The sequence below is a fragment of the Typopeltis vanoorti genome, chromosome 3 (assembly GCF_054136105.1).
Source record: "Typopeltis vanoorti isolate ZY-2024b chromosome 3, IOZ_Tvanoo_1.0, whole genome shotgun sequence".
Lineage (NCBI taxonomy): Eukaryota > Metazoa > Arthropoda > Arachnida > Uropygi > Thelyphonidae > Typopeltis > Typopeltis vanoorti.
This window is the reverse complement of record NC_143551.1, coordinates 84,182,039-84,206,800: the sequence shown is the minus strand read 5'-3', so window position 1 is coordinate 84,206,800 and position 24,762 is coordinate 84,182,039. Positions and strand designations below refer to the sequence as shown.

Genomic DNA, 24,762 nt, shown 5'->3' with positions numbered 1-24,762 from the left:
AATATGGACCCAAGGTATTTAAACTTCTCCACCTGCCTCATTGGGACTCCACTTACATTTAGAGTGCGCTGGGATGGTTGTCTTGAGACCACAAATGTTTCAGTTTTGGCCACACTGATCTTCATTACGGCATCTGCACAAACAGCTACAAACCTATCCAGGGTCAGCTGGAGGTCATCTGTGGAAGAGCTAAGCAGAACTAGGTCATCTGCAAAAAAGCAGATGTCCAATGCTATATTTTCCAATTCTGACACATTCACTGCCTCGACTGTGCCTATCAATGCAGTCCATAAATATTATGAAAAGGAGGGGTGACAGAACACACCCTTGGCAGAGGCCAACAGAGACCGTGAAAGGTTCAGACTTCGTGCTGTTTACCCTGACACAAAACTCTGGGCATTCATATAGGTACTTGATGGCAGCTAATAGTTGACCATCCACTCCATACTCCTGTACTACTTGCCAAAGCTTATCCCAAGGAACCCGGTCATAAGCCTTCTCCAAGTCCACAAAACATGTGTAGACATTTTTGGCATATTCCCAAGATTTCTCAAAGACTTGTCTTAAAGTGAAGATTTGGTTAGTTGTGCTTCTACCAGGACGAAAGCCACATTGTTCTTCCTGGAACTTTGACTCAACTATGCTCCTGCACCGTCTTTCCAAGCACTTAGCATGCACTTTCCCAGGCAGGCTGAGGAGAGAGATGCCACGATAGTTACTGCAATCCTTCTGGTCTCCCTTCTTGAAGACTGGTATTATTATGCCTGTCTGCCATTGCTTTGGTGCTCGCCCAGATATCCAAGCAGCCTGACACACTCGAGTCAGCCAGAGAACACCATCTCGATTTAAGACTTTTAGCATTTCAGGCTGAATTTCATCATCACCAGCAGCCTTGCCTGATTTTAGCGATTTTATTGCTAAATGGACCTCTTCTGCTGTGAGACTAGTCATTGCCCCGATCTGCACCTCTTGGATGTCCACAACTGCTGGGCCACCCGGGTTAAGAAGGCTCTCAAAATATTCCCTCCATCTGTGGAAGATATCCTTCTCGGTTGTTAAAAGTGCACCATCAGAGGCCTTAATTGCCCTTGCTGTGCACGATTTCCTCCCTCGAAGGCGGCGGATGGTCTGCCAGAATACTTTGTTTGTATTTGCATAGGATGAGTCTAATCTTTCTCCAAAGGATTCCCAAAGCAGAAGGCTTGGGAATCCTTTGGAGAAAGATTAGACTCATCCGATGCAAATACAAACAAAGTATTCTGGCAGACCATCCGCCGCCTTCGAGGGAGGAAATCGTGCACAGCAAGGGCAATTAAGGCCTCTGATGGTGCACTTTTAACAACCGAGAAGGATATCCCCCACAGATGGAGGGAATATTTTTACTGCCTTAGCAGCAGCTTTTCGTGCCTGAGCATACTGCAAACGTATCTCAGGTGACCTGGCTCTAAGCCATGTTAGATAGGACTCCTTTTTTGCCCGGACAGTTTTTCGGACTTCTTGGTTCCACCAAGGTGTCCTTTTCTCACTGCCTGTTGCCACGCCGAGCCGCTTTCTGCCACACCATGAGAGTGCAGAGGCAGTGACAGCTGTTCTGAACAGCTTCCATTCCTCCTCAACATCTGCAGTATGCTTGGGAATCTTTTTGAACCTGGAGGAAATGTCATCTGCAAAATTGTTCCTCACGGCCTCATTTTCCAATGTCTCCCATTTCATGCGGTATAGCTGCTTAGGCCTACCAGCGTTGATGGCAGCATCTGATTCCTAAAGCCGTAGAGTGCACACAACAAGGTGATGGTCAGTTGACAGTTCTTCCCCTCTTCTCCCAACCGCACCCCTCCATGTCTGGTCATCTGTTCCAACATGTGCATTGAAGTCACCCATTAGCAGGACTGATTCCATGTCTGCCACCCTGTCAAAAGCAGCATCCACTTCCTCTAGGAAGGCAGAATATTCTGACTCTAGATTAGGTGCATAGGCTTGCACCACAGCCAAATCATGGTTTTTCATAAGAAGGCAGAATATTCTGACTCTAGATTAGGTGCATAGGCTTGCACCACAGTCAAATCATGGTTTTTCATCTGAAGCCTTAATACACATACCCATCCCCCCCCAATGGGATCCACTCAGCAACACAGTCTGACAGCTGAGGGGGCTTGTGAGTATCCCCACACCCACCTGAGCAGACATTGTCGGGCTCACACCAGAGTAGTAGAGCTTCCACCTCTTATCCAGGTCGACAGTTCCAGAGCCTCTTGGTTGAAGAAAGCCCGACTAAGTCTAGCCGGTAGCGCTTGGCTTCCTCAACCAGTTCCGACTCCTTCCCTGTCAGAGAAAAGATGTTCCGGTTGCCTAATGCAATAGTCTGGTGCCGTTGTCGTTGCTATTTCCATCCTTTTGCAGAACTATTTCTTTGCACTGCCTCTAAACACCTCCCCAAACGGATAGCAGGCCCATTGATGAAGTTTCCTCTAGCAGAGTGCTGAGGAGTGTTGTCTAAGAGAGACTGTAACGTATTTTTCGAATGGGTCCCTCTGCCTAAAACCCGAACGCGTCCCTTGGTAACCCGCGCGATGGATGATGCAGTATGAACATTTTTTGATGGCCTGATCATGTTACAGTGTTTGATAATGTCCTGTTAGCACAAGACGAAATGACACAGAAAAATAGGAAAGATTCCCCTCGAATACTCTAATAGCATTCGGGGGAAGGAGCAAGAAGAGAAGAAAGAAAGAAAGAAAGAAGCATAGGAGGAAGAGGAGGGACCAGTCTACAGATAATATAACAGATGTATATTACATGAAGTAAGGCATGGTCCAGCATCAGGTACCTCGGGTTTGCCACACCCGTACTCACTAAAATGAGCCCCTTAGTCTTGTTCATCGCAAAAATCAATTACAAGATTAAATAGAAAAGGCAAATAGGACATGCTGCCATCTTACTCCAGTTATTGTTTTAAACCGTTTAACTATGTTTTATCAAACTTTAATATAAACCTCACTGTTATCATAATAAAGCAGCTATAATGCTGATAACTTTGTCAGATTTTCCATAAGCTCTTACTCTTCCATAAATTTTGCCTATTAACCTAATCAAAATTGTTTTTGAAGTCGTCAAAACATGTGATAAGTTTTGAAATTCTAATATTTCTCTGAGATTTGGTTTAGTCAAAATATTTGGTCTGTGCAGCTTCTTACCTTTCTGAATCCACTATGCTCATCTCTAGTTTGCTTCATCCAGGTCTTTATTCTTTTGAATGTAAAGTCCTCTACACTGTTACAATGAAATAGACAGTAAGCTAATTCTGTTATAATTCTCTTGTACTGTGCAGTCTCTTTTCTTACAAATTGGCATTATTGTATGTCTAGTGAAGTAACTAGGAATATGACCTCCTTGATAGAAAATGTTTGTGTTCTCAATTAATCAATTCAATATACTCTTTCTCTACCTCCTTTTAGCATTTTTGCAGTAATCTTATCACATCCTGTTAATTTATGAAGTTTTAATTTATTTATAGTCATTCTAATGTCAGATAGTATAATGTAACTGATATCAAATTGGGAAGTAGAACTAATCTTTTTCACCAAGGATTAGTTCACAGTACTGAATATTGTTTAAAAAATAATGAAAATGCTCTGCAAACCTTGCCATGATGGCATTCTGCCTTTCAACTTTGTTCTTATTCCTATCTTTTAAAGACTTCATTCCTTTTGTTTTCTTATGCAATATATTAATAACTTCATATAGACCTTTGTGAATATTATCTCTAGCTGCATTCTCTGCTTTTCTGCTGTGTTGTTAAACTAGAAGGTTTTATCTATTTTTAACGGGTTTATTAATTTTCCTATACCTTAGTGCTATTCTCATTATTTACATGCTGCTCCAACCTCTTGCTGCTAGAATGATTCTATCTTTGCTTCTCTCTCTAATCCCTAAAACTGATTGACTAGTTTTGTGCACCACCTTCTTGACGCTATCCTACACACTTTATCCATTTCATGATCTTGTAGGCTCGCTCTTTCATGACATCTAAGTAACCCATCCTGGTAAATTCTTGCTAAGCATTGCTAAAGACTTTTGTGTACATCTTCTAAACATCATTTACAATGTGCTCTTAACGAGGTAGTGGTCAGTTCCTAACTCTGCACCTTTGTAATTTTTTCGTGCTCTGCACAGAACTTGCCCATTTACTGTTAACTAGGATATAGTCAATCATGTTTTTATGGACACTATCACATGAGACTAGTTAAAGCCTGTAATGTTTCCTGATGCAATGGAGTTTAAATCTGTGAAGGCCGTTGCTGCTAATTAGCCATCAGCTGATAATAGATATCCTGTATGTTTGCCTGTGTGGGACAGTTTAAGCAAACAGAGGGACACAGTAGTGGCTTCTCTTTGGCAAAGGCTAGTCAGCTGAGCAATGTTTTATCCATATTGAAATCAAAAGCCATAATTAGATCCATTAAACCATGAAACGAATTGGGTAAATTTGTCGAAAAAAAAGAAGACAGTAATTTGCTGGGGAAGGAGAAGGGAATAAGGTGGATTAAATAGTAATGTGGGTTTACTAACATGGAAAGTTAGTCAGAAAGTGTTTTTTTTTTTTTTTTTTAGCTTTATTCCTTTCCCATTGATTCTTAAGTTGTTATTGAAGATTTGCTGCTTCCTTCTCATATGACTTAAAATATATATGTGTGTGTGTGTGTGTGTGTGTGTGTGTGTGTGTGTGTGTGTGTGTGTGTGTGTATTTGCTACCTTCCTTCTCATATGATTTAAAGGGTGTTTTTTTTTTTTTTCATAAATCAGGTTTTTTTTGGCTATTGTATGTGTTTTAATGAAAACAACTTATGTGACTACTATATAGCCAAATGATAAAATAGATACTAACTGATTTATTTCTAAAGGCACTACTAGTTTTGTCTTTCTGGAAGACTTCATTGAGTGCATAATATGTAGAATTAAAAAAGAGATACATAAAAACATTACTTGAGGACATCACCAAAGTTCTTAATTATTAACAGATTGCTCACATTAGAATGAATTCGCAGACGAACTGAGTTGTTGTCCTTATGCAACAACTTAGGAAATGGTCTCATATCTGCCACAGCTGAATAGTAAAGGAGTAACAATCAGGTTGTGGCCAAGGTTGACATTGCGGTGAACAGAATTTAGTGCAATTTCTGTTTATTCTAAGAGTTTTCTTTCAAGTTCATCATAGCATTTGTAAATGCTTTCAGATCTATCCCAGTTTAATGAGCATATAGTGGATTGATGGTCATTGGGATCAGAAGAATTAAGAACATGACTGGATAAGGCAGTGGTCCTTGTTTCTATCATAGGTGATATTGCTGAGATGTTCTTCAATATGAAGCTCAATTGATTTCTCTGTCCATAATATAGGGAATTACAGCCACAGCAAAAATGATACATACCTGGATATTTCAAATTGTTATTATTATTATTATTACCTCAAGACCTCATGGAGTCAAAGACTCATCTGGGAGGTCCTTTTATCACACACACACACACACACACACGTCATCATAACGTGTCTTAAACACACTCAAACTCTTGCAGACACCACACTCTCAGGCAAGGCATTCCAATCATTCACAACTCTGCATGAAAAAAAATCTGCCTCTCACTCCCCTACTTGCACCCTCTTTATACAGTTACAAGGGATGGCCTCTGGTTCTCTCCCTTCCCTCCTCGGAACTCCCACTATTCTCTGTAGAACTTCTCCATGATTGATACTATAACAACCCCTTTACCAACTTGTAGGTCTCTATCATATCTCCCCTCTTCCTCCTGTCCACCAGACTCTGAAAATTACATCTTCTCAATCTTTCCTCATACTCGACATTCCAGAGGTCAGAAACTACCTTAGTCAGTCGCCTTTGGACCCTTTCCAACATCTCTTCATCCTTCTGAAAACCCGGTGATCAAATCTGGGCACAATAGTCCATGTGTGGCCTAATCAGAGCCTTATACAACGGAACAAGAATCTCCCTACTTCTACACGTCAGTGTCCTCTGTATCATTCCCAGAAGCCTTTGTGTTTTCTTCACAATTTTGGCGGTGTCCCCTAAATTTCAGATCCTTATCCACTATCACCCCGAGATCTCTTATTTCCTCTACCTCCAACAATATATTCTCAGCAAGCATAAATTCTACATCTCATCTTTGTTTTCCAAATTTTAAAACCCTACATTTTGCAACATTGAACTCGCATCCCCATTTCCATGCCCAGTCACTCATTTTATTTAAGTTTTCTTGTAAGGCCACAACATCTTCACTACTCTTTATGGTTCGTCCCAACTTTGCATCATCTGCAAACAATTGAATATCTCCATTTAAATCCTCACCAACATCATTAATATACAAGTTAAACAGTAATGGCCCTAAAACAGACAGGTTATGTTTAAGTTTTACTTGTCAAAGCTTTATTAAGGGGGGGGGGGTGAATGAGGTACAAATCTTATATTTCTTGAGGATTTTTACCAATTTAGAAATAGAACTGATATACGGAATGGTGATGTAACCTTTCACGTCATTCATGATGTGCATGAGAATTAAACAAGAGTTTAGAAATTAACTGTTTGCGATAACCGTTGTTCTGGAAAATTGAATTCTGGAATTCATCAATTTTTCTTTGGCGATCTCTTCTTCATCACTGATGAGAGTACATGCATGGGTTCCTAAAATTGAAATAATACCAAACGTTTGAGATAGATAATGATGAAACTGAGCATGAAGATATCTGTTGGTATGTGTAGATTTTCTGTAGATTGAGATTTTTAGTTTTTCAAACAAATGAGTAAGTTTCACATCAAGAAAAAGGAAGTGAACTGTTAACTTCTAGTTCTGCTGTAAATTTTATCCTAGGATGTTGGTTGTTAAGATGGTTTAAGAACTCTTGGAGTGAATCTGGACCATGGCTCCAAATCAAAAAAATGTCATCGTATATCTTTTCCACGATCTTGGTTTCATTGAAAAGGAATTTATTGCTTTTTCTTTGAAAATTTCTAAGTATTTATTTTCTAGTACAAGTGATAGAGGGTTGCCCATCGATTATATATATTACATAAATATCCAAAATGCAAGTACAGGCGTACACCAGTATAGCAAATCATTTCCCCCCCCCCACCACCACCTCACTTGTAGATACATACAATAGTTTAATAACTGACATAAGCATTTATTTACATCAGTTACACAGACAAAAAATTAGAATAATTATTCAAAGTCTGAAACAGAAAGGGGGGGGGTGCTTATGGGTCAAAGCTGTATAACTGAGAGGAGACCTCCACATAGCCTTTAAAGTAATGCGGAGAACCGACCAGGGCTTCTGACTTAATGTCCAATCCTCACCTTCTCGTGGTGCACCCTGTTGGGTATCTACCTGGATGCTGAACGAATGAGGATGGGCTGGCAATTTGGGATTTAGCCGACCAAATTGTATTCTTATTAGTTAAACCAAAATACAAGATGATGGTACAACATGACGAAATTTAATGCCGGCTGGGGTGTCGCCCGGTTAAACAAAGCCCCCCCCCGTTGTTTTCACCAGGGAAACCAGGGCGAACAGCGAAAAGCCAGCTACTGGAACAATCCCTAAAACACACCCCAACTCAACATCACCAGAGTTAAAGATCGGTACTATCAACATAAGAAGCCTGAATGGCAAAGAAATGAAGCTAGTGGAGGAATTAGATAAGTACCAGATCGACATAATAGGGGTGACTGAAACAAAAAAGACAAAAACTGGTGAGATCTTTCTGAGTAATAAATACAAAATGTTATATTCAGGCAATGACAATCAAGGAAAAGAAGGAGTAGCCATAGTATTCGACACAAAATATGAGGCTTATCTTCTTGAATGGCAGGCAGTGCCAAGTAGAGTAATGTGGGCAAATATGAGAATGGGGAACTGGACAATGAGACTTATTTGTGCCTATGGTCCCACAGAAGGTTCTACTAAGGTAGAAGTGGAGGAATTTTTTGAGGCTGTAGAGAAAGCTACTGACACAATGAAAAAGGAAAAGTTGGTCCTTGTTGGGGATCTAAATAGCAGAGTAGGAAGTCATTGTCAGACATACAAAAATGTTTTGTGAAAATTTGGAGAAAAGAACAAAGCAAATAATAATGGCAAATACCTGTTGGATTTCTGCTCAGGACATGGACTGGTTATTACTAACACCATGTTCCAACATAAAAATGTGCACAAATTCACATGGAGAGAAGAGGCGAGGAATATGAAAAGTCTCATTGACTATGTTATTGTTGATAGTGATGTTTTCTCCCTGGTGCAGGAACCAGAGTGTACAGAGGATTTGAAATTGGAAGTGATCACTATTTAGTCTTGAGCAGGATAAAATTGAATTTCATATTGTAAAGAAGAACATGTAAGAAAGTTTAAAGCGAATAAAAGTTGAGCAGCTCTCAGATGTGAACTGTAGACTAAAATACACAAAGATTATTTGAAGGAAAAATGAAAGAGTTTGAGAACAGGAACCAAACCTTGGAGATTCGGTGGCAAGCCTTGAAGAAAACGCTGATTGATTCAGCTGGAGAGGCATGTGGTGAAGTTGTCTGCAAGGATAGAAAAATTAGATCTCCATGGTTGACACAGGAAGTTAAAGAGGAAGTGAAGGAAAAGAAGAAAGCATATCAAAAGTTCCTGGCAAATAAGTCACCTTGTGCTCTTAGAGAATACAGAGACAAATGTAAGAAAGCTAAACAGTGTGTAAAACTAGCTAAACAAAAGTCATGGGAGGACTTTGGCAAGAACATAGAAAATAAATATCAAGAAGGTGGCAAAATATTCTGGAGGTTGTTGAAGAAGCTTAGGAATGGAGGAAAGTTTGCTGTAAAAGGAGTTAGAGATGATAAAGGTGAAATGAAAATGGGAGAAAAAAGATATCCTTGAAGTATGGAGTAATTACTTTGAAAATTTGCTAAATGAAACAAGCAGTGATGACAGCACAGTGATAAAAAAACACTGACCAGGCATACAGTCAGGAATACATATCCATACTTGAAGTCGAAAAAGCCATCAAAGGCTTGAAATGTGGAAAGGTAGCAGGAGTAGATGATATTCGACCAGAAATGCTGAAGTATGGTGGTATAAAAGTGTTACAGTGGCTGCACTGCATAGTTCAAAATGCCTGGACGGAGGGACAAATTCCCAATGATTGGAGTAGAGCTCTGATAGTACCCATATATAAAAAGGGAAATAAAACTGAATGTGAGAATTACAGAGATATCCCTGTTGAGTGTTGCTGGTAAGATATATGCAAGTATGCATTTTTGGAAATTATGGAGACAACTACCATGTTTGAATAAAAACTTTAGTTTACTATTACTAAAATTTTACAATTCGACGTTTCGACCTTTATGTCAAGGTCATCTTCTGGAGCGTACAAATATACACAAGAAACAAGCTATACTACAATCATACTGGTTCGTTAAAGACACTGACTAACCGCTACCACAATTGTTGGCCTGACCTCTGGTGAAAAAAAAAAAAAAAAAAAAAATTATACATCAACGCTAGAGTCCTATTATTAGTGTTGCCTATTATATACATATATTAACATCATTCCAGCCAGTTTGAGTGGAATGGTTTTTAATACTAGCGGATTGGCTAAAGTCCTGACTTGTGCTGAATCTTTCACATTAGGTTGGCTGAATGTGTGCCATCCAGATCCTTGGAATTTTCATACCATCTTTATTGTTGATATTTGGGTGGTTTATCAGGATTTCGCAGGATTCTTTAAATTTTCTTTCGTACCATGTTTTTGTGCGGTGTAAGGAGCAGGTGCTTTTCCAGTTGATTTAGTGTAAGGTGTTAAGTGCATGGTCTGAGAGGCCTGCTTCACCATAATGGTTATATTTAATGTGCCTAATGTGTTCTTTCTTGCGTATAGGGATTGTCCGTCCTGTTTCACCAATGTACGGTAAGTTACAGGTGCAGCGGATGCAATAGACTCCAGGATGTGCTAATGGGAGGAGAGGATCCTTAGAGGAGCTGAATATGGTTTTAAGTTTAGTGGGTAGTTTAAAGGTGGGATTGAAGTTATAATGTTGTAGGATTCTGTTGATTTTTTCTGATAACCCTTTAATGTATGGGATGACTATGGTTTTACTGTAATCTAGATTCGTTTTTGTTGTGGTTTTATAGAGTATTTTATTGACAGTATTTTTGTTATAGCCATTGTTTATGAATGTGTCACTAATGATTTTTAGTTCTTGTTTCAAGGCTTGCTGGTTAGAGCAAATAGTTGTGGCTCTGTTTTTAAGGGTGTTTATGACTCCATTTTTTTGTGCTGGGTGGTGGTATGAATTCGCTATGTATTGGCCTGTGTGTGTCGGTTTTCGGTAGACCGTGAAGGATAGACTGCCTGAAGGAAGACGTGTAACTAGTGTGTCTAGGAACGGGAGCGAATTTTGGTTTTCGATTTTGATGGTAAATTGTATGCATTCATGTTGTTTGTTTAGGTGGCTGAGGAATGTGTTTAGCGTTTGTCGCCCGTGCGGCCAGATTGCGAACACATCGTCAACGTATCTGAGCCAGATTGTTGGTCGAAGCGTGGCGGAATCAAGAGCCCTTTGCTCAAAGGTTTCCATGTAGAAGTTCGCGATTGGGGGGGGGGAATAATGGTGAGCCCATGGCTGTACCTTCCTTTTGTAGGTAGAATTTGTTTTGCCACACGAAGTAACTGGACTTTAGTACGTGGGCAAAGAGGGGCCGTAATGTCGGGTGGAAATTTGTTCTGTAGTAGGAGAATTGTGTCATTGATGGGGACATTAATGAAAAGGGCAGAAACGTCAAAACTGACTAATAAGTTGTCTTTATCGAGTGTTATGTTTTTGATTATGTTTATAAAGTGTTGTGTGTTTTTTATGTAGGAGGGGGAATGACCTACCAACTCCTTGAGTGTTGCCGCTAATTTCTTGGCTAGGTGGTAATTGGGACTGTCTATTCCTTCCACTATTGGTTGAAGGGGCACATTTTGTTTGTGTATTTTCGGAACCCCATATATTCTGGGGGGGGGGGGCGTAGTGGAGTTTGAGTTTATTAACTGTGTCTGGTGGCCAAGTAGTGATGGACTTTAGTAGTTTTTCTGTTTTGTCCTTTATCCTCTTTGTTGGGTTATAATTTACCATTTTATATGTGTTGTTATCGGCTACTAGTTGGTTCATTTGTAGTATGTATGTTGACCTGTCAAGGACAACAGTGGCACTGCCTTTATCAGCTTTCGTTATTATTATGTTTTGTTTGGCTTTTAATGATTTAATTGCTGCTAATTCTGTTTTAGTCAGGTTGTTCTGTATGGTTTTCTTGGTATTTAGGACATTACTGGTTTCTAGTCATATTTTGTCTGCTATGTTGTTAGGTAGGGATCTGATGCCTCTTTCAATGTGGTAGATAAAATCTAATTTGTTTACCTTTTTAGGCGCTATTGCGTAGTTCAGTCCTTTATTCAGCAGCGTGAGTTCGTCGTTGTTCAGGGTGTGGCTTGATAAGTTGACCAACAATTGTGGTAGCAGTTAGTCAGTGTCTTCAACGAACCAGTATGATTGTAGTATAGCTTGTTTCTTGTGTATATTTGTACGCTCCAGAAGATGACCTTGACATAAAGGTCGAAACGTCGAATTGTAAAATTTTAGTAATAGTAAACTAAAGTTTTTATTCAAACACAGTAGTTGTCTCCATAATTTCCAAAAATGCATTCGGATCACCTTGCAAGCCTAAAAGAAAGGATACATGCAAGTATACTTGAGAAACGGTTGAGAAGAATTGTGGAAGAAAAGCTTGGTGAAGAACAAACTGGATTCAGGTCAAATAGAGGCTGTCAGGATCAGATCTTCACTTTACGACAAATAGTCGAGGAAGCATGGGAATATAACAAAGATCTGTATTTAAGTTTTGTCGATTTGGAAAAGGCATATGACAAGGTGCCAAGAGAGAAGCTATTCAATATGCTACAGTTATATGGTGTCAATGGGGCATTATATCAAGCAATACTTAGTCTTTATTTGAGTTGTAAGTCAGCAGTTAGAATTGAAGGAAGTACAATAAGATAGTTGAATGTTAAATCTGGTGTGAGACAAGGATGTACATTATCCCCTCTGTTATTCATTATCTATATGGATCACATTATGAAGGAAAGTGGTATTAAACATGATATCAGAATTGGAGATGTTAATGTCAGCTGTTTGCTTTATGCGGATGATGTTATACTTCTAAATAAATCCGCTACAAGTCTGCAAGATTCTCTGACTAAATTGAATAACTGTTGTAATAGATATGGTATGAAGGTCAGCAATAAAAAGACAAAGACAATGAAAATAGGCAGAATCATTGAAAATATCAACTGTGTTGTGAATGGAGAACCTGTGGAACAAGTAAAACAGTTCAGCTACTTAGGCACGATTTTTAGTGACGATGGTAAATTAAATACGGAAATAGACAACAGAATCAACAAAGCTGGTATGGTAGGGAGTCAATTGAATAAATTCATATGGAATAAGAGAGAAATTAGTCAGAACACTAAATTAGCTGTATACAAGACAGTGTTCAAACCAGTTTTAACTTATGGTTCTGAGAGCTGGGTCAAAAGTAAAACACTTGACCAAAGACTAGAGACTGCAGATATGAGAGTCCTGAGAAAGATTAGAGGCATGAACAGATGGCATTAATGGCAATATCATATTAAAAACGAGGATATTAGGAAAGAACTTGACATTGTCAGCATCCAGGAATGCGTTAGCAGGCTAATCTCAGGTGGTATGGTCACTTAAACAGAATGGGCGAGGAAAGATTAGCAAAACAAGTGTTCTCTGCCAGGTTGGCAGCAAAACAACCCAGAGGAAGACCAAGATATAGGTGGATTGATGCGGTACAAAGTGCTTTAGACGATAGAAATATAAGATCTGATAATGTTGGAGTCTTGACAAGTAACAGACTGATTTGGAGGAAAATTGTAGATAGGAAGTTATTAATGATGTAAATTTTTCATGTAGTACTATCAATATCCTGTACACCCCTTGAGGGTACATGACAGGAATTTGATGATAATGATGAACAATAAATGGTCTTTTCTTTTCTCTGTTTGTTTCTCTATAACAGGCATATTGGTTTAAAATATACCTTACCACTAAATTTAATAGTTGAATCATAGTATTTAATGTAATAAGTTTGAGTAGGTCCGTGCAGTTAGCCGAGTAGCTGTGCACTTTGCAACCATATGCTTTGGAAAGGAGTGTCCTGGGTTTGATTCTCATCGCTGATGTGAGGAGCTTAGGATCTTTCTCAGACATAGCCAAGTTAGCCAGAACATGGACTGCAGGGTTTTTCTCTTCAGTTTCTATTTTTTTTTCCCTCCTGCAAGCATGCAAACTGCCTTGAGAACATAACACTTCTACACACATAGGATACATTGGGAGGCATAGGGCCAACCACTTTATCCTCATGTAACAGTTGCAGTTATAAGAAATAGAAATTCTCGCCACTGTAAAGGTAAAAGTGGGAAAGATTAAGAAAGAAAGCCTGAGTAGTCTTCTTTTTACGGGAAGCAACAGTATCCTTACCTTGATTTTTATCCACCATTATTAACAACAATAAAATATAATAATAGTTAAAAAACAATTAATAATTCACAGTGAAACATGGAGATATACATGAGCAGCAATGTTGTAAAAGCAGTACATGAAATCTGTGCATCAGTTGATTCATGGCAATATGATATTGCTAAAACTCTTGTATGAATGGACATTGGTCATAATTGAAAATTGTCATATGAGAGGGGCAGAACTTTAATGCATTTGCATAAAAATATTAAAAATTTAAAGTTTAAAAGGCAGTACTTTGTTTCCTTTTGCAAGCACCTTCATGTGGACTGAAGAAAAACAGTAGTTTTACATCATAGCATTCTGGAAATCTTCCCTGTTTATTCTGTTCTACTATAATGTCCTGATGGGAGCATTTATCAACTTGTCGCCAAGGTTTTCCTGAAACCACGAGTAATTTAGTTGGCATTTTTCCGACTAGGCAAAGATCTCACTTCAGTAAGAAATTATTATTATTGCTTGGGCACCCCTTCATGGTGCGTATGGCTTATTGTGGGGGACTAACACTGTCAGCACAATATCTATCATACATCTCCTTGGAACTATTAACAGACAGAGCACTGACAACTGACTCAGGCAACCTATTCCATTCATTCACCATTCTCCAAGTGAAAAAATCTGGAAACAGTCATCATCATCATGAGACGGTAGGGTTGACAGGTAGAGGCTGTATATTGGGCTTCAGTGGTTCATTAATGGCCCCTGAAATTAGTTCCTTCTAAATATAGTTCAGCATACTGAATTAGTAAGTACAGGTTGCATAAAGATGGTGGTCTCAAAAAAAAAACAGAAAAATTTGCAACAGATACTCCTAACTATATGTGAGCACAGTCAGATTCTATGCAGTTACTCTTAAAATTTATGAATGGTTAGGTGCTTACCTAATAGAGGAGTGTGTTTCACTTACAATATAAACTGAGAAAATTATGTAATGAAATCAGGTGTTTATAATATAGAATCATTAATAACTTTTCTTAATATTATCTTATATAAAGATGAAAACAGCATGAATTCTCGTATGTCATAACATAACATAGTATACGAAAGTACTGAGCAGAAAATGCTCCACAGATTTGTTTAGTATTTATTTATTTTTGAAAATCAGTATTATCTTGATAATTGAAATAAGAAAATTCTTTCATTTTGACCATTTAGGGTAATTCGGCGACTTATTACTTTGATCTGTTACCAAGCTAGCCTACTTACAGAATGTGAAGCTGCAATGAAGCAAGCACAAAGTGCAACAGAAAATGCACAGAAACTTTTGAAAGAAAAGGTGTTAATCTTAAGTTGCTATATATACAATCGTAATAATTTATATTATAACAAATTATGATAATTTATACTATAACAAAGTTAAAATAGGCACTAAAAACCTCTATAAAACAGTTTTGAGATTAAATTCTGTTTTAAAGTGATCTTTATAATGATTTTTATTATTTTATGGCATGGCCATAAAATATAATATATATAATACAATAAAAAAAAATCTTATAATGTATGGCCTACAAATGTGGCCCATGCTATATGATTTTCTTTATCAATAAGAATATTGACAGATTTGGTGAACACATTATTTCCTCATGTGGGATGTACAAAATACCATGCTAGTATAATAGTTATAGATTCATTATCGCTAGTTCTCTATCATCAGCTTCTTTCAGACTAATTTGTCAAGCTTCAAATATGGTCAGCTATTACTGTCCGACCACAGATCCAAGACACTCAGCTGGCAATGTGCCAAGAAGAGTCAGTTCATGTTGAAGGAGAAAGAGGAATATGGTGATGCATGAAATCATTACCAAGACATGAAATCACCTGCATAAACTTAAAATTTTCCAAGTATTATATAAGCAAAATAGTTGCCACTTTAAAAACTTCAATGTTCATAAAAGAAAAATTAATTTTCCAATGTGTAATAATAAACAACCTATCTCACAAGATGGATTGATTATCCTATTATCGGAATGGATTCTCCTTCTGACATGCACAGAAGTTTCTAAGGGTCTCGCATCTGTGGGCATACAGTACATGTCTAAATTATGATCGATCTATTCATATCTAGGTCTTTTCCTGTCATTTTTCCTTCACACTTTTTTTTTTGCTATATTTTCAGCTTCCATCTGTTTAAGCTTCCATTCTGATTATACACATTTTACCACATTTAAACATATAAACTCTGCTTTATCATTCTTGATGTTGATAATTTCTGGCTGCTTTCCAATATCACCATTTTTAATATGAGTCTGCTGTTGATATCATCTGTTCATCCTCCTAACTAACCCTCCTCAAAAATAGGCAGCAATGGATACATGAGTTATCTTGTATCCATAATTATCCATAAGTCTGCCAATGTTGATAATTTTTTTATTTTTATTTTGTATTTTTAACATGCTTTCAAGTTCATGTGTAAATTCTCAAATGCAAATCTCATACTTGTCTATGAGACAAATAGAAAAACTAGTCATTTATGAGATGAATTTGGCTGAGTGGTTATCATATAACTCATCTCACAAACAAATAGCCTGTCTACTTGTCTCAAAGACAAGTAGTCTGTACTTGAGGATTAACATATGAATCTCAGAGTTAGATTAAAAATAAAATAGATGATTGAAAATGTGTGACTGCATATATGAGTAACAAGGTTCAAATTCCGTCATGGATATGGATGTCTTTAGGCAATAGATGAATTTCATCACCCAATGTGAGACCACTACCCTACTTTATTGGAAGCCTAGTCTTTGATCTCTAGATTTGAGTTTTCCAGATTATCTAACCCTTGCTCATCCATGCTGTTCATATACTAGAGGTTAAGCCCCTTTATTTGATAAGTTTGTATTGTAAACTTGCAAACTAAGCGGTATTTTTAAAATTGAGACTGTTGTTTTCTCTCTCTCTCTTGTGACATCTTAATTCATAAATATTAACATCTGGTGCAGAAAATTTCACTGAAAAACATTCACTGAATGACAGTTTATTGAAAAGACATTTTGCCGAAAATTGATAATTCACAAAGAAATCACAGTTCACTGAAACTGCAAATCATTGAAGAAATCCATTCACTGAAAAAATGAAACTTCAACAAACAGTGATTGACTAAGATCTAAAATCATTTTGGCTCACATTCTCTAAGTAATTGTGAACTGTATATTTTTTTTCAGATCTTTTATTGTTATGCTTCTTCTGTTTCTGGTTGTAAAGGCACTGATTTTGTTCCACTTCATAATTAACAACTCTTCTTCTTCCACCTTAGAATTGCAATCTCTTTCCACCATTTTTATGTTCTTCAAACCAGTCTTTTAGTACTTGGCTTCCATTTTTCTATTCTTCCAATTATTGTCTTTTTTGCATTTTGTTAACATTATTTGCCATTCCTTTCTTTCTTTCCCCCTGCTTGCTATCCATTCATTTACTTGTTATAAAGTACACTTTTGTGTATATCTTCATTTCTGATCTTATTAAATTTCATTCTTCTCCCAGTTTTTCCGAGTGTTTTTATTTGTGTAGTAGTGTTTAATTGTTTCAGCTTTTGTTTTTGATGCATAAGTTAAAATTGATCTTGTTATACTTTTATATATACTTTGTGTTAGTTACAGTATTTAAATTTTTATATTTATCCAGAAATCATGTGCGCCTTAAGTAACTGCCCTTTTACTTCCTTTTCTGTTATCCCTTATAGATTAATCTAAATTCCTAAGTATTTAAAATTCATTACTTGTTCTATTATTTTTCTGTTTATTTATAACTTACGCCTGAGCCATTTTTTTTTTTTTTTTTTTTTCTCCTCTGTTGATATTTCAATATAATTTTTGGTAGGTCTGTTGGAAATACTTCTCTTTGCAGATTATCTTCTGCATCTCTACCATTACTAACTGATCTGCATACCACATGAAATTTACAATATTATTACAAACTTTTATTCTATTTAACTTTTTATCAAATCAATCATTAAATTTCATTTAATGATTGATTTAAATGAAATACCCTAATTCCTTTCATTCAATTTCTTTTGTTTGATTATTATAGTACCTTATTACATGCTTATTATCTGTATAAATATCTTTGATATGCTTTTTTAAATGTATTATTTTTATTTTCATTATTATATTTAAAATACCTTGTAATTTTATATTATGTATTCAAATTACTTATTCAAATTTATAAAACCCCCAAATAAGTGGAGTGCTATTATATTCTATTGATTATATTCTATTTACAAATATTTTCTTACTGCAAATATTGTATCTACCCCAGATCTAAAACTTTGTTCATCATTTAATATCCAAGATTCATTTATATATTGAATAAATTTCTGCGGATTTTCAAGGTGGTTGGTAATAGATTAATTCTTCTATAATTATTTGGATCTGTTTTTAAAAATTAGCACATTTTTTCTCCATTCATCTGGAATCTTTCAGAAAACACAAAAGTGTTTTCTGAAAGAAATCCGAAAAGGGATTTCCCCCCCCAACACACACACACACACACACACACACACACACACACACACACACACAACATAACACAAAGTGTGTGTGTGTGTGTGTGTGTTTGTTGTGGGTGGGATTCAGTTGAAGTGATAGTCAAATACACAATTAAATTCTTTTATTGTTGGCAAGTGAAAAGAATTTTAACAACTTCTCTGGATTATTCAAAATTAATAATTTTGTGACAAAAACTGCAGACACAGAGATATATTAACTTTATGCTAGTAATTTACTAACTTTTAACCTCCTGCCATCTTGGTCACTCTGGATCCTCTCCACCTCCTCATCACCAAAAAACCCTGTTCCCAGATCTGCAAAAAAGGAATAATAACTTGCTTGTCTCTGGCTTTGTCATTTTCCTGGAGTACAGTTCCACCAATGTGGTATACAGCTAGTAATTTTCTCACCCCAAAATGCATAACCTTTATGCTTTGCCACATTAAATTGATATCCATTCTTCTTTGCCTAGTCTGCCAGTCGATCCAAATCTTCCTGCAAAATTTTGGCATCATCTGTATTAACTATTGCTCTACCCAACTTTGCATTATTGGCAAATAATCGAACCGTTCCTCTCAGAACCTTTCCTATATTGTTAATGTACAGATTAAACAGAAGTGGTTCCTAGAACAGAACTCTGCAGCACATCACTAGATAGCCTCAAATGTGCTATTTTCACTGGCCTGCAGTTGAACTTTTACTCTCTTTGGTCGAAGTTCACCGGCTATCATCAATAACAGTCCTCCCCCATTCTTTTCTCTCTCCTACCTGAACATGCTATACCCTTCACATTCTATCCCACTAACTATATATCTCCTGTCAGCCATATCTCACTAATACCAGTGGTACTAACTGAGGCATGTTATATACACATTCTTACACTCAGTTGCCTCACTGATGTTTGGATATCCACTCAACAGCTTCCCCCCCCCTTTCCCAAAGCTCTAGTTTCCCTGATTTTGCACATTCATTTAACAACACTATTTCCAGTCTCTCTGAACACCAAATCCATTTAGATGCAAACCATCCTTCTCGTATAAGTCCTTTTGCCCATCTAACTCACTCCACACATTCACAAACTCTACACCACTCCTCCTGCATAACCTAAGTCGCATTAAGTCGTTCACTATTATGGGCCTCCTTCTCAGCTCTGCTCTATCATACTGCAGAAACAGACTCACTATTTTAACTCTCTCACTCTTTTCTTTTGCTACTTCCAGTAATTCTTTCATGTCCTCTCATGTCATACTTTTCTCCTTTCAAATCATTCATTCCGGCCAATATGATCATCTCTTTCACCTTACCCTTTTGTGCTCCAATAGCCTCACCAACGTCATTAATTTTCACACCTGGAAAGCATGATTTTGTCAATCTCTTGTTGATAACACCTCTCATGATTGAATCACTGTACAAAACTCACTCCTTGATTCCTTCTCTCTTGGTCAAGCCCTCATTTCTCTTATCTCGTAATTCTTTCTGTTATCAGCAGACGTTTCTGCATTCATTCCAACTCTCGCTTCGTCCTGTGTATCACTCCTCATAATTAAGCTATCTCCCTCATTACAGCCACTGTAATGAGGGAGAGGCATCACTATTCTTTCGATCAACACTTTTACTCTCTCAGTCATGTCACATTTAATCTCTCTTTCAATCTATCTTCCCATTAATCATGCACATTTTCAACTGTATTCTGGGTTCCATTCACTACCTCAATCGCCTCCTCAAACTGAAGTAAATTAATGATGATGAATCTTTTCTCAGTGCCCATAAAACAGGATATAGCAGATACTGAAGTGAGAGAACCGGGTGTATGTAATGAATACATACACTAGTCGTTACTAACACCATGTTTCAACATAGAGATGTGCACAAGTTTACGTTGAGAGAAGACACAAGACATAAGAAAAGTCTCATTGACTACTCTTTGGTTATTGATAGCAATATCTTCATGCTGGTTCAGAATATGAGTGTGTGCAGAGGATTTGAAATTGAAAGTGGCATTACTTAGAGCAAGCAGGATAAAAATGAATATTACATTGAAAAGAACAGCATGTAAGAAAGTTTTCAAAAGAATTAAAGTTCGCAAGCTTTTACAGGTAAATTGTAGACTAAACTATACAAACATTGTTGAAGAAAAAATGAAATAAATTGAAAACAGGAATCAAACCTTGGAGTCTCAGTGGCAAACTGAAGAAAACATTGATTGATTCAGCTAGGGAGTTATGTGGTGCTGTTGTCTGCAAGAATAGGAAAATAAGAACACCATGGTGGACACAGAAAGTAAAAGAAGTAGTCCAGAAAAGAAGAAAGCATACCAAAAGTTCCTAGCAAATAAGTTCTGCAGATGCCCTAAAAGAATACAGAGAAAAATGTAAGAGAACTAAGCTATGTGTAAAAGAACCTAAACAGAAGGAATGGGAAGACTTCTATAAGAATATGGAAGGTAAACATCAGGAAGGTGTCAAAATGTTCTGGAGGGTAATGAAAAGCTTAGAAATAGGAAATAAGAGTACTGTGAAATGAATCAATGATGGTAAAGGTAACATGAAAATGAAGGATAAGGATATTCTTGATGTCTAGAGAAAGCCTGTGTTAAATGAAATGATTAGTGATAGAACAATACTAGAACATTTTTAAGAGAAATGCAGAGAGGAGTACTTGAGGTAGAAACAAGTCATCAAAAACTTGAAATGCAGAATGGCAGCTGGAGTAGATGATATTCAACTAGAACTGCTTAAGTATGGAGGTATAAATGTTTTGCAGTTGCTACAGTACATTATTCAGAGGGCCTGGTCAGATGATCGAATTCCAGATGATTAGAGTAAAGCTGTAATAGATTCCAAATTGGAAATAAGTCTGAATGAGAGAATTACAGAGGAATTTCTCTAGTAAATGTTCCAGATAAGATTTACACAAATATACTTGAAAAGAGGTTGAGAAAGATCGTAGAAGAGAAACTTGGAGAAGAACAAGTTTGATAACCTCTATTCAGGCCAAATAGAGGTTGTCAAGATCAAATTTTCACTTTATGACAAATAGTTGAGAAATCATGGGAATATGACAAAGATCTATATTTAAGTTTTGTAGATCTGGAAAAGGTATATGAGAATGTGCCCAGAGAAAAACTTTTCAAACATTAGAATTATATGGGTGAATGAAACATTATACAGAGCAGTACATAGTCTATATTTAAGTTGTAAGTCAGCATTTTGAATTGAAGGAAATGCAGGAAGATGGTTTGATGTAAAATCAAGGATGTGCATTATCTCCACTCTTATTCATCATCTACGTGGATCACATTATGAAAGAAAGTGGCATTAAACCGATATTAGAATCAAATGTATCAAACTTTGCTCTTTGTTTTATGTGGATGATGATAATGTTCTAAACACACCTAGCAAGTTTCCAGGATTATCTAAAGAATTGAATAACAGTTGTAACAAATTAGGCATGAAAATCAGCAATAAAAAGACAAACTATGAAAATAGGCAGAAACTCTAAATACAATCAATTGAATTCTGAATAGAGATCCTATAGAACAAGTAAAATATTTCAGCCTATTTATGCACAGTTTTTTGCAAAGATGGCAGGTTAAATTTGGAAATAGACAATGAAATAAGTAAAGCTGGTATTGTGGGTAGCCAGCTGAATAAATTCATATGGAATAAGAGAAATTAGCCAAAACACTAAACTATCAATATACAAGATGGTGTTCAAACTAGTTTTAAGTTAGAGATCTGAGAGTTGGGTTAGAAATAAAGCACTCGATCAAAGACTAGACCACAGATATGGTTCTTTGAAAAATTAGGGGAGTGAACAGATTTCAACATTTAATATGATCCATTTGTAGGATCATATTAAAAATGAAGATATTAGAAAGGAACTTTTCATTGTTAGCATTCTAGAATGTGTAATTAGATTAGCAGAGCTAATCTAAGGTGGTGTGGCCACTTAAATAGAATTGGTGATGAGGAAGGTTAGCAAAACAGGGCGTTTGATGCCAAGATGGTAGGAAAGAGACTGAGAGGAAGACGAGTCTAGGTGTATTGATTCTGTCAGAGGTGCCTTAGAAGTACAAAATGTTGATATAACAATATTGGAGTTCTGACAAGTAGTAGACTTTGGAGGAAAATTGTGGATAGGCGATTAATAATAATGTAAACTTAATCGTGCAGTGCTGTCATAATAGCCTGAACACCTCTTGAAGATTCATATCAGGAAATTGATGATTGATGTAGATTTTTCTCTATGCCCATAAAACAGGCAGTAGAAGATACTAAAAGCGAAATAATCAGGTGTATGTAACATTGATTAGACTGCATATTAATATGTACTTAATGTTTACAAGTTACTGCTCCTTCTGTTCGAAGAAGCAGCGACTTGTAAATAAAACATGCCTGGATGAGAAGAAAGGCTTCTGTCATCTCCTGTTTTATGCAATAATTTATGAAATGCCTTTGTGAAGTCCAATAATATCATCTTCATGAGTGTCTCTTATCCTGCACATTTGTTACCCTTTATTTATCATAAATTGCTGCAGAAGAACAATGTTTTCTATGTTCAGTATTATAGAGAACCCTGTGTATGTCATCCTAATTCCGTATTTTATTCCTAAATCTCTGTAATACTTAAATACCATAATTTACAAATGATGATGTTATACTAGCACCATTTCTATGCTGTGGCAGTCTCTCTCTTGGATTCTTTTTACGTGATTCTTATTAAATAGTAGATCAAGAGCAAGTCAACTTTTGCACATTAAAAATACATAGTAATATCATCATCATCCATTTCTACTGCCATATTAACATGTACTCCCTCAACATTATATGCACTTCGTTCTTTCACTTCTAATCCCTCTAGCATTTGGCTCTCTTCTAGTTGCACTTACATCTCACACTTATGACAGACATTTGCTGACAAAATACTTGTTAAATAATTTCTTTGCCATGGTTGCCTTGCTATTATTACCATCCATCATTGTCACTGTTCTATAATATTCCTTCTCTTGCTTGCTTTATAGCAGAAGAATTCTCTTAAATTTTCTTTGTGTGACTGCCAGTTTCTTCTCATTGCAGTCTTTCTTTCTTTACCATGCTTGTCACTTTTCTTACTTGCATAAACTTATACTCGTGCATGTTCATGCATCTTATCACAGGAATATAGTTCTTCCTCTTCTCAATACTCTTTGAAGTAGCTTGATATAGTAATGGAACAAATTACTCAGAACATTTATTGACAGTTTTTCACTCACCTGTACGTCAAATTTTGCTTTAATATCTGCTTTTCAATTCCTTAAATGAATCCTTTTACTACTTAAAAAAAGAAAATATATTATTATCGTTACACCTTCCATTGTGGGAGGTTCATTAACACAACATATTTATCATACTCAATCCTAAGTTCTTAACACTCCCTGCATTCACAGCATATTCTGTTTAAATATTTTTTAAACTTTAATCTTTAATTTTTATATAATGTATATAATTATATGTGTATATACCGGGTGATTATAAAATAACGTTAAGTGTTCAGAGCCCTTTAGCGAGTAATGTATTGGATGAAACACACCAATATTCAGTAGACGTACACAGTGGAACATGGGGATATGATTTAACAAAAAAAAAAAAAAGTACCAAAAGTCGCCAAGATGGGAAATTTTGGCGCTACCAAATTAATTTTAGTAGGTGTGACTAATGAATGACTAAATAGCAAATGAGAGACAGCACACATCAATTTCATGACGTTTATTGTTAATTACAAATGAGGTTCAATATGACCACCATTCTGATGTCCCAGGAACTGCATACGGTGCACGACATTTTCCATAGTAGCTCGCAACATATCGGAATTGATTTGTCTCACGTGTAACGTTATTCGATCCTTCAAAGTTGGAATATCAGGTACATGTCCTTAATACACAATGCTTTTAAGAAATCCCCACAGCCAAAAGTCACAGGGATTGAGATCAGGCGATCTCGGTGGCCATGACGTGGGAAATGCACGACTAATGATTCTTCTGTCAGAGAAATGTTGTCGTAAAAACACGCTGTACCTGAAGTCCGATGTGGGATGGTGCACCATCTTGCATGAAGATGGTCGAATTGCGACATCCTCTTTGCTGCAGTTGTGGAACCACAAAGTTCTGTAGCATATTTGCATACCTGTCAGCATTGACAGAACAGGTCACTGGTCCATTTTGGCAATTTTCCTCGTAAAAGTATGGACCGATGATAAAAAATACCGTAAATCTGCACCACACTGTGACTTTGGGCGAGTGGATACGCATTTACAGACACACATGCGGATTAGTTGCAGCCCAAATGCGACAGTTGCGTGTGTTAATATTGCCGTTCAAATAAAAGTGCACTTCGTCACTCCATAAAATCTGCCACTGCCATGCATCATCCACTTCCATGCACGCTAAGAATCTCAAAGATAAGTCGATTCGTGTGGTCGCATCACCAGGGCGCAATTCTTGAACATGACTGATTTTATAGAGGTAAAAGTTCAACATCTGATGTAGGATTTTCCACGCCATTGTGTATGCGATATCCATTTGCCGGGATATTGCTCGTGCACTGCTGGTACCTTGCACATTCGTCATCTCCTGTTCCACAATAGCAGTTGCAACTTGTTCAACTTG

General features: G+C 36.8%; 1 protein-coding gene across 2 annotated transcripts in view; it reads left to right on the top strand.

Moving 5' to 3' along the window:
• Nucleotides 1–24,762, top strand: part of LOC150108340 (B-cell receptor-associated protein 31-like) — a 120,641-nt gene that overhangs the window by 46,783 nt on the left and 49,096 nt on the right. For both annotated transcript variants that reach the window (XM_090390706.1, XM_090390708.1), the window contains exon 5: nt 14,788–14,908. In XM_090390706.1, the coding sequence (XP_090246832.1) occupies nt 14,788–14,908 (121 nt within the window). The remainder of the gene's footprint in view (nt 1–14,787; nt 14,909–24,762) is intronic.